At 37.5% G+C, this 14,140-nt stretch overlaps 1 protein-coding gene across 1 annotated transcript in view; it reads left to right on the top strand.

The window, feature by feature from the left end:
• Positions 1 to 14,140, top strand: part of LOC104548119 (palmitoyltransferase ZDHHC17) — a gene marked incomplete at its 3' end in the record, with an annotated part of 33,585 nt that overhangs the window by 14,480 nt on the left and 4,965 nt on the right. Inside the window, exons 3-6 of the mRNA XM_010194043.1 lie at positions 1,040 to 1,117; positions 2,287 to 2,431; positions 8,633 to 8,697; positions 10,062 to 10,224. Coding sequence (XP_010192345.1) covers positions 2,303 to 2,431; positions 8,633 to 8,697; positions 10,062 to 10,224 — 357 coding nt within the window. The remainder of the gene's footprint in view (positions 1 to 1,039; positions 1,118 to 2,286; positions 2,432 to 8,632; positions 8,698 to 10,061; positions 10,225 to 14,140) is intronic.

Below are 14,140 nucleotides of genomic sequence, written 5' to 3' on the forward strand. Positions count from 1 at the left end.
GAACAGTTTGTGTGGGTGAGAGAGCAGCATTCACACATACCTGACAGGTGTTTTGAAAGCAAAACATCTGCAGATGCAGGTACTTGAAATGTGGAAGCACTTAGGAATCTATAGCTAGAGAGTACTTTCCAAACATCTATTAATAATAACTTTTTCCCCCATTGGCTTGCACAGTAGTGAGTGAAAAATTAGAAGCCTTCTGGGAAGGTTTGCTTTTTAAAAGCAATTTCTTTGTGAGGTGTGCGTTTTATTTCACAAAGGAAAAGTAGTATTGCCAGTGTAGTGTCCTGTGTAGAACAGCAAGGAAAACAGTTCACGGAAACAATCCAAAAGATTATGAATATGAATTGCTGCAGTTAAATATGGGTAACGTGTTTTGTTCCTATTGGTAGCTTGTCTTTTTAGGAATGTTCTTGAAGAAAAAATAATTTCTAGCCCATCAGTTGGAAGTACTTTTTAAATACTCAGATGTTTTTGTCCTTTGATTACTAACAATTGAGAAATATGTAAATATCTTAGTACTTGGTTAAATGCGTAACTGAAGCCTGAGGTCTTGGAACAATGACTTCAGCAGTGCTGTTCCTGTGATGATACGTGCTGCACGTTGAATTGTATAGAATTTTGTCATTTAGCAAGAATTCTCTAAATATGCCAGTCTGCCATATTCTTTTACCATTAAGTCAGAATTCTTTTTCTGCAGCAACCCCGAAATATTTTATAAAAATCCATTTTGTTAAATACTTCTGTGGTAGCACAGTTTGTACTAATATATATGGCAATTGTTTGTTTTGACCTTAGAAACAAGCTAGGAAATAGCATGTTTAAAACACAGTAGAAAGCATCCCTGCTCTCCCAGTGTACATCAGAAAGGCAGAAAATTGAATGTAAGTGCATGACCTTTAAAAAGAAAAGTTTTATGAAGTCAAGGAAAGGTTCTGGTCTGTGACTGCCTGTTTTGGATAACATCAACCATGCTTAATGTGTGTCACTTAAATTTAACCAGGACAAGAGATAATGTTTACTATTTCGGTTATTCCAGATACTACATATCAAAAGGTGCTATCGTTGATCAGCTTGGAGGAGATCTAAATTCTACCCCGCTTCACTGGGCAACAAGGTGGGGAAAAGCCTTCTGGAACTTTCTTTTCCTGTGTTTTTGCTTAACTTGGAAACTGCTACCAATTGGTTTAAGAAATTGCTGTATTTTATGGGATTACTTTGTACAAGAAGTAATTCAGTCACTGATAACTGGGCACACTGTGAATGTGGTGTGTTTGAGCTTTCAGCGCGTAGTTCAGTTTTTGCCTTATCTCTTCCTGATGTAGAGGAAGGTGATTGCTGTGATAGGAAAAGGATTAAAGTAAAATTAGTCTGTAGTCACCTTGGTTTACTTTGGAGATCTTTTTCTTTTTTTTTCAGTCTTCTGAAGCTCAGCAACACTTCTGTGGATGGGGCTTGGGATGATTTTGTGTGACGTTGTCCTTGCAGTGTTCTGTTACGTGTGTGGATTTTTTTTAAAGGTGCACTTAAAATCAGACTTAGAAGGTGGTCTGAGAGTGATGAATAGCTGGGAAAATTGGAGACAGCCTTTGAGAATTAGCTGCTGCTTCAGACAGCTGCCTAGAAATAGGCGGGACAGGAACACTGTCCATATTGATATTTTTAAGTGTAGGCTGCAAAAGAGGACTTAAAAAAATCAGCTTTTAGAACATTTAATATATCAAAATAATTTATTTATTAAAGATGAGGACTTGCTTGTTAGCCTTTGTTAAAGATTGTAGCTTGTATATTTCTTTCTGTTACAGATCACAAATTTCTTAGTTAATAGCACAAAAGCTTGATTAAATTTTCTACTGTTCATAGCTGTGATCTGTTGTTCTGTGAAGCATTGTGCAAAGCTGCTTCTGACAGATTGGAAAGGTCTTTTTGCTCATGTCAGAACTCTTAAAATAACAGGATTCGTATGTGGATTGGAAGAAGTTAAATTGGAATAAATTTCTGAACTAATACCTTGGGGTTTTTTTGTTTAGTGGCTGGTTGCTATACAACATCCTTAAGCAAATTGCATGTGATGAATGTATTGGCTGCATAGAATTTGCACGTATGAATGAGTTTGCTTACTCCGGTCAGGATCAGATCATGACAATTGTTGTTTTCAAAGTGTGGAAGCTCCAGTAGTGTAATTAACTGCTAAACATATTTCTTGTATTCCCATGTTCAAATTTTAGTATTTTTCTGTATAGTTATTCAGTTATTTCTGGTTTTTTTGTGTTTTGTTGCATTTAGACAGGGTCACTTATCCATGGTTGTACAACTGATGAAATATGGGGCAGATCCGTCGCTAATTGATGGAGAAGGATGTAGCTGTATTCATTTGGCTGCCCAGTTTGGACATACTTCAATTGTTGCTTACCTGATAGCAAAGGGACAGGTAAATTTTAAGTAATTTCGTATTTAAATAGATTCTACTCAGAGTAGGAAAACAGTTGAAACTTATACCTGTTTTTCAGGAAATGCAAAATATTTGCCAGACTAAACATAAACATAATTCAATGTCTTTTCCTGTAGAACGCAGTATTGGTGTGCCACCTGCTAACTTAATTTCCTTTAACAGTGGTCTGAGTACTTTGGATTGAATTCATATCTGTCTAGTGTAGTATATGGAAGTTCTAACAGTTATTCTTCTACCATTCTTTATTTCTTATGGATTTAGTCTTTACATCTTAACAGTGGTAATGATAGCAGATATTTTAGAGTTCTTCACAGAACCTTCAGGTCTGTGAGTGAAGAATCCAATGACAGAGTTGTCATTGGTCATCTCTTCTTTTACGCCTGAGTCCACAACTTTTATTTATTGCTGTTACTGATTACATGCATATGTAAATAAAAAATAAACTCCAAACCTTCTTGCTAGCCTCTTATATTACTGCTAGATTTGTAAAGTGTGTTTATAGCATGTGTTACTGTTCTCGTTGTTTCCCGTCCTTCATTCTGTATGCTCAAAAACGTGTTCACCTTTTTGCTACTCACCCTGCATTATAATTTGTGGATTTACTCACCCATGGATGTGTGCCTGAAGCACAAATTTAATTTACTTTCTAAACCATATAGAAAAGTCAAAGCCTTCCTCTCATTTTACAGTTTCACTAATTCTGTTCACACTTCTGTTTTCTACTTATTCTTTCAAATAGCAAGTGAGATATGATCCAGTGAACCAGGTAGAATGTGACTATTAAATCAGTGGGTTTGTTCTGTGTAAAACAAGTACTAAATTTGCTGCAGAAAATTATTTGTGCCTGCACATGTTAAAAAATAAACTATTACTCCTGTTTGATAAAACAGTATTTAGTGTATGATAGAGAGTAAGCTAGGCACAAGAAGAGGCTGATCATACATAATCGCTATTTTTTAAGAGGTAATGATTGGAGAGAAATGCATTTTCATCAGGAACAAGTTTTGTATCTTGTTCATAAAGTATATATAATTGTATGTGGGTTTTATGTTACCAGGAAAGTCTTGCAGGTGTTACAGAAGTGCAAACTTGTTTGAAGCGTAGCATTAATGAGAGGTATAAGTGGCCTTTAAAATGTTCTACCGTGATTAAGAAATCTTGCTGTAAATGTGTTTGTCCTCATGTTTATATACAGATTTTATGTCCTATTTGTCTGAGCATGTAATACTTCAGTCCGAAAGAAGCTGTGTCTTTACATGTGTACATACATAAACACACAAAACTTGCTTTAAAATTTAAAACCTCTTATCTTGGAAACAGCCCTCCTTATCAATAGCTTTTAAACAGGAGATTATTAAATGCCCCTAGTGTTATCAAGTATGATTCTGGTGTCCTTTCCATGCTGTGAGCTTGAATTAACTTCAACAGTAATTTTAAAAAGCACTTCAAAAAGTTCAGCTTTAAAATTATGTATTGATTTGGATGTTTAAAATATGGTATTTTAAAAATACAGTAATATCAATAGCATTGTAATAACAGTCCCTAAACTCAGTTCTCTAGTTATACTACATACAATTACAGAAACTACGTAGTTTCTTTAGAAGCTGTGGGAAATACAGGGTTCTATTTTTTTATTATCCTTTAATAAGTACATATGAGGTCACTAATCCTTTTTTTGTGGGTTTTTTTTTTTAACCTCCTTTATGATGTCATGATTTAGGTTTGGAAACTTGCACTTGTGCTTACATGGGCTTACCGTATATACTAATCTATATACTGCTTGCATGTCTTTTCCCCTTTTGTCTTTACAGAGACCAGGTTTACTTATATCCAAAGAGCGGGCTTGCCCTTGTTCTAAACCTAACTGTAGTACCTTAGTATAAATAACAACTAGATAAATGTCAAAGTAAAGGTCAGTGTAGGCTGTTGTGCTTTGTTAGTTCTCATCCTGATGCATTTATGGACCTGCATGACCAGAGAAGACCCAGCTTTCATAACTGTAGAGAACTGGTACATTAAGAAGTTGCTCCTAGTTGCTTCTTGTCCTTGGACAAGCTGGAATGTGGCTGGAACCCACCTTTAGTGTTGCTGCTTCACTCTGCTCCTGGGCGGCAGCAGCCAATGGTAAAATTTCCCATCTGAGGCTCGGGTCCAGTCCTCTACCTTCTAGAATTTAGTGTAGGGGAAGAATGCTTGGAGAGGTGCCTTCTGGCCTTGGTTGGAACCGAACCCACTTTCGTGCCAGCAAGTATTACTCAGCCAAGAGGCAGCAGTGGCTGACAGCTGTTGCTTTTTATTTAGTCGTGTCTCTTACTGAAGTTTGAGAGACTAATACCTGGTTGTATCATAACTTGCTCCTGTTGTTTGTGTCAGTAGGTTGCCTGGATCAAAATCAAGCCTGGGGCAAGTACGTGATAAAAATATAATCAGATAGTAAACAACAGAATCTATAGCACAGTTCCAAGTTTAGGTAAGATCATTATTAAAAAAAAAAATTAAAAAATTGGGGAGGAGGGAAATGAAAAGAGCTGGAAGGCACTTAAAAATGTTCAAAATGGATGCTTGTACTACTTGATTGCTTGACACTGTGCCTACAGCTACTTAAAAGCAGATTAGGGCAAGCCATACACAAACACAACACCCTGGAGTAAGTTAAGATATGGATATGATATGTCAGATGGTTGAATAATATGTTCTCATCTGGTGGCAAGTGTAAGATAACTTACCTTAATCACAAATAATGAGTGACTGTAAAGTAGCTAGTAGGGCAAAACCATGTCGTAAGAAGTATTCTGGAGCTAAAACTATAGTGTAACTATTTCACACTCGTAGTTTAACTAGCACTTTCATAGTTTAACTTGCACTTATTCATCAAGCATATATTTTTTTTATTGTACTCTCCTGTGCTACATAGACCCTCCTTGAGCTGTGGCCTAGGAGTAGTTGGCATCCAGCTTGGGAGATGCCAGTGTGGTACCAGCAGCCTTGGCTACTTTGGTGCTGCAGGCTGTGAGCAGTGCTCATAAGCACTGTTTCATCTGCTGACACTGAGGATCCTTCTCTCCACCCAGATCAGGCCAATGTAAGACACTGAACCAAGTGTTTATTTCCTAGGCCCAACCTACAGTACATTACTTACAGAATTTTAAGTCCAGTCATGTTTATTCCTCATGATTGTCAAAACTGGCTCTGCGTTTGGACTAGAGTATTCAGAACAGAGCCTTGGTTGTTTAGAAGAACAGCAAGGTAGGGTCAGTTCTGTGTTACCTTGCTTGATGATCTGTCTGTCAGTCTGCATGTGGTTCATTCCACAAGAATCCTACAAAATCTCTGCTTCTAGTGAATAACTAGCGCAAGTCTTTCCTAAATTAGTAAATGCTTTCAGCTTTACATCTCCCTTCCTGATAAATCTTCTTTACTATATGCTTTTAAATATGTCATCTCTTTAGAAGCCAGTTTCCCTTTCCCTGGGCAGCAGTCCATGTGGAAGAGATCTTTTCCTTATGGAGAATAGGATACTGAATGGGGCAGGATGGGTCTTTCTATGAAGGTCTGTGGTTTGTGAAATAACCAGTAATGGTTCTAAAGAGGATCAAATTCCTGGTGCCTTTCTGTGCAATTTAATGTACTTGTAAGTGGGATCTCTTGATACTTCTTGTGCTTTTGAAAAGGCCGTATTGTATCACAGTACTGGTTTGACCATTGCTTGTTAAATGTCCTGGCAAGCCTAAATGCTGCTCTGATCTCAAGCTGCTGTTCAGAATCCTACTTTGTCACCTATAGTGCTTTCAGAAAGTAGTGTTAAGCAGCAGAATAGTTGCTAGAGCTTCCTGCATGGAGAGGAGCTATTTCTCCCCTACATTTTTGCCTCCAAAAGCTTTCTGTGGAATCTGTCATTAGTGTCCTATCATTAAGCCTGGTTATCTTTGCATATGCAAAGCTGTTCTCTTTCAGGACCAGAGTTGTTCTATTTCAGAAACAAGTGAAAAAATTGCCAGTTGTGGTCCACAGAGTTCACACTTAGAAGACATACAGAGGACAGCAGTATGCATTTTTTAATCATTTCATCGCTTATTGTCAAAATCTTTGGTTCTTGCAATACTCATACTGTGTCCTAACAGCATAGGTACTAAGCGTTATCAGATTGACCTGTTGCCAAGAGTTAAACAAGAAGTAAATGCTAAAATGCCTGTTGGTACACACCACAACAGTAGGAAAATCTCCCAATACCTACCTACTGCTGAAGGTTTACCTTTTTTGCCTTGGGCCTTTGGTAAAAGCAGCAACAGAGCTTCCTTTCTGAAATGTTCCACTTGTGTGGTTGTGGTAATGATTTGGCAAAATAACAAGGAATTTTGGATGAGAGGCTTGTAGGAGCATGCGTCTGCTATCCATAACTATGTTTGTACACTATGCAAGTCAATCTTAAGTGTTTTGCCTCTTGTTAAAGTTCCTTTTCAAATAAAAAATCTGCTTCAGCCCACATTGCAGCTTGATATGAGAAATAACTGTAGCTTATGTAGGTAATTTATGTGCAGGGAATAGTCTGGAGCTCATGGCTTTTTTTTTTTCTTTAGCTGTGTATCACTTAGTGTGCGAAGTGTAGTTTTGATTTGCCAAGTGAAATCACTGAAGGAGTTGTTTCATTTACATCCAGGCAATGAGGTCCCTGCTGTCGCGAAGAATTACTTTTCTATATGAAATCTAAGATGAAAGAGTGATGGTTCTTGTCACAGTAATTTGTACATTCTTCAAAATACGTTGTTCACACAAGTGTGACCTCTGAATCAGTCATGCTTCTCAAGGATGAATGAACTTGATGTTAGGCTGTGGTTCCCATTTCCTTCATGCTTTCAACAATAGGAGGTTAAAGGAAGTGCCAATGATTGCATGGTCCTAGTAGGCTCCAAATGACCTGATCTATACAAGTACTACAGGCAAACAGATTTGAATCCTGGGTAAATAATAAATAATAAATAAAGTAATGGTTCTCTTTCCTCTCCATCAGCTGTTTTTTAAATTTTCTGATTTAATTTTTTTTTCAATTAAACAGAGTAGAAATTCAGAAATGTAAAGCTATCTGCAAGCTAGAGATGTTTTAAAACCAATTATTTGGAAGAACTAAGTTGTTTTTTCTGGAAAAATTCTAGCTGTGTCAGGTTAGCAGCATCATGAGCAGCGATCCCAGGGGACTGGACCTTTGTCAGACTGCCGGAGCTTCTGTAGCAAAAGGCTTTATTGAGACATTTTCAACCTAATTTTCCCTGTAAGGACTGAGGGAAACAGCATAAGAAATACTGACATAGCTCTATTGCTTCTAAGGAAAACTATTCAGGTCTTGCATTAAGGTAGCTTAGAGTAATTTTTTTAGTGGTGGTCTGTGGAACTTGCCCACACGTGCTTGAGAGTCTCATCTGCCTCCGTGCATTTAGGAATTACCAAATTCTGTGTTAGTGAGGTAGGGGTCTATAAGAGGGAAAGATGCAGTAGGTATTAGATTCTTTCTGATGGATCCAAGAGAATTGTCTGGATGGTGCCGTTTTGTCATTCTGTGGCTATGATCTGTTATACGTAAAAATTTTTTTAACATTATTTTAAGCCATCAGTTCAGTCACCACTTGATTATAGATCAGTTTTATTTTTGGGTAGATTGTTTTATTAATGGCTTTTGTTTAAACTTAAAACTTTCTGGCATCCATTGACTTGCTATCCAGATAGGTAAATACCTTGGGAACTGAGTGAACTAAGAAAAATTGCTTTGCAAGGGGAAAAATTGATGCAGCTAGCATTCAGTGGGATTCAGGCCATGGTATTTATGTTAATTTATGAAGTATTTTATTAAATATTGGCATGTTATTTTAGTTTTGTCCTGCTTTTGAGTGTAATAGTACACTGTCATATATATCTTTTATTTCGAAGATTAATAGTAAGATAGAAATTACTAGTCTTATAGAGCATGGCTGTCCCTTAGTATCCAAAATAGATTGGAATGGTATATTTTTGCAATGGTGGTGTTAATGTCTGTTTTCATTTTTAAAATATGATTTCATTATGTACTAGAAGCTTGCCAGTTTTTCTCTGTTTCAGTTGGTTAGTCTTAAAATACCGTGTTCATTGCAAACCGTGTATCTACTGGATCTTGAGCCTGCTTATCTCACTGACTTTTTTTTTTCTTTTTAGGATGTAGATATGATGGATCAAAATGGAATGACACCTTTAATGTGGGCAGCGTATAGAACACATAGGTAATATCTCACTGCAGTTTTTACTTTCTCTTGATATTCACTAAGTGACATATAGTAGTGCCTGGTTTTGATTTTTTTAAGTGTTTGTTTTTTTAACTAGTCAATATTCTTTCCACAATGACCACTTTCTTTATTTATGATGGTTGTGAGTTGACCCCACTGAGCAGCTCAGCCCCACATGGCCACTTGCATGCTCCTGCCTAGTGGGATGGGGAGGAGAATCAGAAGGGTAAAACTAAGAAAACTCACAAGTCGAGATAAAGACAGTTTAATAGGTAAAGTAAAAGCTGTGTGCACAAGCGAAGTAAAATAAGGAATTAATTCACTACTTCTCATCAGCAGGCAGGTGTTCAGCCATCTCTAGGAAAGCAGGGCTCCATCATGCATGATGGTTACTTGGGAAGGCAGTTGCCATCACTCCAAAAGTTCTCACCTTCCGGCTTCTTTCCCCCAGCTTTTATTGCTGAGCGTGACATTGTATGGTCTGGAATTTCCTTCTGGTCAGTTGGGGTCAGCTGTCTCAGCTGTGTCCCCTCCCAACTTCTTGCCCACCCCCAGCCCACACTCTGGTGGGGCAGCTTGAGAAACAGAAAAGGCCTTGACTCTGTGCAAGCACTGCTCAGCAGTAGCTAGAACATGGGTGTGTTACCAGCACCTTTTTTGGTCACAAATGCAAAACACAGCACCACAGGAGCTGCTATGAAGAAGATTAACTTGATTCCAGCCAAAACCAGTACGATGACCTATTCAAGAAAGAGAGGATATTATGAGAAGTGCTCACTAATATGAACTTTTAGTTTTAAATGTAAATAATCCTGTGGAGATGATTGGAAAAAGCTGGTGTAAAATAACACCTCTCCAAAGAGCAAATTTGTCTGAATTAATTCCTGCTCAGAAGGGCCCATCTCCATTGATTGTTGAAAGGAACATAGGCTAGCTTTTACAAATACCTTCTATTACCAACATTATTACCCTACTTTATTTTTGTCTGTTAGAATGTGAAGTAGAAATATAGCATACTTTGAACTCTGATTGTTATCCATCAAGTATATAATAATGTGTATGCTTTTACAAACCTATTAATAGTTTGGTTTTGGTAAATTTAAAAATGAAGCACATTTGTAATACAATTCCATGACATCCCAGAACAAACTGTCTTGCTGAGCTCCTTTGAAAGCCAGCAGAATTACAGTTGCTCTTTGATGGGAAAGGGATTTGAGTCATTCGTAATTACCAGCAAAAAATGTGACTTTGCTATTACATGGTGTAACTGCTCAATGTTCTTTATAGAAATTGAACTCCTTAATAATACGTTGGAATGTTTTTGCATGTACTGTAGATCTAACAAGAATTTTCTTTTCTAGTGTGGATCCAACCCGATTACTACTTACATTTAATGTTTCTGTTAATCTTGGAGACAAATATCACAAAAACACAGCATTGCACTGGGCTGTGCTAGCAGGAAATACTACGGTTATTAGTCTTCTGTTAGAAGCTGGAGCTAATGTTGATGCTCAAAATATAAAGGTAAACACTTGGTCTGTTTTTATTGTAAGTGATTTGATGCAGAAATAACAAAGCCTATGATAAATCTCAATAATAGATTACTCCTGTGGGTATGGTGGGATCATGAAGATGAAGTAAAAGCCATGCCACTAATGTTTCATTTGAGAATCAGTTTTTCCTAACAGTGATACCTATCCACTAAATCTGCACCTTTGAAAATACTCATGTAAATAATTTACTGATGATTATGTGCAAATATATGGGAGTGAGATGTGCATCAGACTGCGTGTGTGAAGACCCATGCATTTGCACGCAAAATTGGAAATCTGACTGAATGTCTTCTAGTGAAGTTCTGGGGTAACTCTGTTTGTTGGAGTGAGGTGTGAGACATCTCTGTCCTCTTCCAGAGAGATGACCAGTGCTTTAGTATACCTTCCCAGTAAGGAAGTTGGAGGCCTAAAAATACCAGTGGGAGTAAATTAAGAAAATCGACTCTCTTTTGCATCAGAACTTTTAAGTTGCCTGGTTACCAGACCTCTTGATGAAGCTGGATGCAGCACTAACAGAGCCCATGCCTGGCACATGTTTGACCAGCCAAGCAGCTGTTGGAGTTTATGCCACAGACCTGGAGTCTGTAAGAGCCTCTCCAGCAGTGGAAGGTGCACCTACTGAATGTGTTTTGGTCCATTGCTTCCACAGTGCTCTGTGCATCAAATTGGATGTACTTCACCCAAGCTTTCTGCTGTGGTGTCAGAGAAGAATTAACTTTTAGAAAAAGAATTCTTTACTCAATTTCTTTTCACATATTTGTATTTTCCACTTAAAGAGTGTTACAGATAGTGTTCATGCTGGAAAATACAGCTGTAAATCTACACTTATAAAATATTAAATAATTATATTTATTTGATCTTTCACCATTTTTCCTACGTGATTAAGATGGCCAGAGCCTATTTTGCTAGGCCACAAGTGATAGAAATATGCTAAAAACTAAATGTACGCATTCATTTTCTTGAACAGCATGAAACAGTCTTTTTAAGGGTGCAGTCAAATTTTTTAGTAGCTTTCTAGATCCTACACCCACTTTAGAATATCAGAAATACTGATGATCATGAATGAAAACTCATTAGAAAAATCACATGGCTTTTCACATGTTTAAAACAAATCAAATAGTCTCTTGCATATACTAACGTGAATATATAGTGATTATCCCTGGTCTATAGGGTTAGTTGTGTGGATGAATTATGCTTCTAGTCTCATTTCTTGTAAACTGTTGAAGTGCTTTTCTCTGTCTAATGGTAAAAAATAAGGTACTTCTATGGGGAAAAAAAATAAAATCAGTCTGTCATACCTTGCTTTCCTTGACAGTCTTGATTAGTGTGGTTTTAAAGTCATCACCTTATCTATATTTCTGGGCTCTTCTGAAATCCATAGTAAAAATTCATGTTTGGCCAAATGAAAAAGAGTCTGCTAGCCTGAAGCAGTTCATGATCTCTCCTCCTTTATTGACAGACAGCAGCAGTCAGTAGAAAAGTAGGTTTTTGAACCTGCTGGATCATGAGATCTTTCCAGTCATGCCAGAGGACGTGTGCCTGGTTTAATGAACCACTGCTCCCCTTCTACAGTGGAGTCTAGGTTTCTTGCATGCTTCCCCAGGTTTCTAGGATCTTCAGAGGTTCAAAATCATTCTAGCAGTGGTAGCTTTGCCATCCTGCCAGTGGCTTTGTAACAGATGTTGATGTGGGTGATAGTAAACTTAAAGGAAACATAAGATTTAGATTGATTTTTATAGGTATATAGAAAATCAGTTTTGTGCTTCTCTTTTGACTATTATGCAAAAAAAGTTTCTTTGAGCCACAAACTGGTTATGAAGTGTCTGGCTTGTGTTTCTCCAGAAGTAAAAAGAACTGTGAAAGGCTCCTTTTTGATGCAGCCACTTCCGGATTTCTGCAGCACTGTCTAGTGAAGTCCTTTTCTCAGGTAGCTCATGAGATTGACCAAGAATGGTGGTAAGACAGCTAAAGTTAAAGAAAAGCATTGGCTGACAGCTGTTCATCTTTTTCAAATTATGAAGTAGCTGAAATACTAGGCATGGGCTTTGACTTTGTTGTTATCAGCTCTAGGCAGACTGTGTTAGAAAGGCGTATGCTGGCTGCTATGCTTGGAACGAATTGGGACCAGTCATCTCAGTGAGGTGCTGCTCTTACTTTGCAAGACAGTTTGAGAAGTATACGAGCAATAGCACTCTTATTCTAGAATAAAGCTAGATACAAGAAACAGTGGGTTTGTCCCATTTTGTGTTATTTATCCTCTTTTTATTATGCTGTACAAGAAAATAATACGTTTCTTTGGGTATTACGATACTTTCTTTATCCTTTTAAGAATTTTATTACAGTTGGAGTTTGAAGCTGCTTTTCAGTAGTCAAAGTGGGGGTTTTTGGTGTTTTTTTTGTTCTTCTGTTGTGGTTTTTTGTTAAGGAAATTATCATCTCAGTAGACAGATTGGACAGATGAAGACAGGATTTCACAGGGACCCAGTTTATCACTGGGTTTTAGGAGGAAACTTGTAAGTGTTACGTAAATTGAAGCAGATCCTTTTTTGCTACAGAGTAGTAAAGACCCAAAAGAGCTTTTATTGTTTAAGGGAGATTTTTGTGTGTGTTTGTTTAAATCTGTTAATCATTGAATGGACTTTAGATGTAGTTTCTTGACTATGCAGTGTGTCCGTAGGCTTGTCTGTGGAAGTCTGCATGTAAAGTTCCCTATGGTAATGACTCTTGAGATTATTCTTTCTATCTAAACACTTCAAATATATGCTATGGAAGCCTTATTGCTTGCTGGCAAAGTGTGTTATTAGATGAAGTTCTCAGATTTTACTTTATTTTTTGCTTTCTAAGCAAGTCAGCTATCCACCACCCCTGTGAGTACAAGGGAAATATTAAAATGGCCAGATGACAAGAAGCATAGTCAAAGACTTCTTTAAAGCTCCCTCAATCTCTTTATCTAGGCAGTTCCTAGGTGTCTCATGGCCCTCTAGTGGAAGGGATGCTCAGCTGGACCCCAAGACAACTTCAGGATTTACTTGGGAGATCAACTCCCAGAGGGGATTGCTTGTCCACAGGTAATCTTTACAGTCTGGATATATAAGATGATATTAAAACAGCAGCTTCTCTGGAGTTTTCCAGATATTAGCAGTTCAAGGTGCTATTAAATTTGTGATGAAGCAGGCATCATAGTTTGTTTTCAGGCATTTCTGTTGAGAATGGGGTTAATTTAATCCATTTTTTGAACATCTGGCTAAATAACTTTGAAGCCAAGTTAAGCCAAAAGGTGGTTATTCTTTTTTAACTGATTTTGCAAGTTGAACTCCTCGCATGGAACAAGTGCAAGATCCTATTAAGAAGCAAAAAGCTTCACCTCATAATCTATAATCTGTGCTATTTACTCTCCTTTTAAAGATTTGGAGCAAGATTTCAAAGGGAAAAGTGACAGTTAAGTACTCAATTCCCATTGTCTTTCTGTGAGATATAGGTAGCTAACTGGACTTTATCTTTGAAATCTCTTCTGTCTATAGTAATTATTGCCCTTTCTGGGTAATTTCAGTTTCTAGTACCTGTCTCACTTTTTTTTTAGGAGGGGGCCGAGCGATGGAGGATTCAGCCATTTTTCAAGCCTCCATGAATGGTTTGTTTAGGAGGGGAGTTAACTCCAGTAGAAGAGAGGAGGAGTCAAATGCAAAACTGAAGCTGGAGGTACCTGCAATTGGTTGTCTCTTGCCTCCTCTATAATTTTAGACTCAGTCAATAACTTTCATTTAGCTCTCTTCCTAAATGTTTAAAAAGTGATAAAATCAAATCAGTTTGGTAGGCATTTTTGGCCACTGTATCTCTCTCTGTGTCTCTCCTTTGCTTTGTCTGTCAGCCCTTCCTGAAAGCAGGGA

Source organism: Mesitornis unicolor, unplaced genomic scaffold (assembly GCF_000695765.1).
Source record: "Mesitornis unicolor isolate BGI_N332 unplaced genomic scaffold, ASM69576v1 scaffold30701, whole genome shotgun sequence".
Lineage (NCBI taxonomy): Eukaryota > Metazoa > Chordata > Aves > Mesitornithiformes > Mesitornithidae > Mesitornis > Mesitornis unicolor.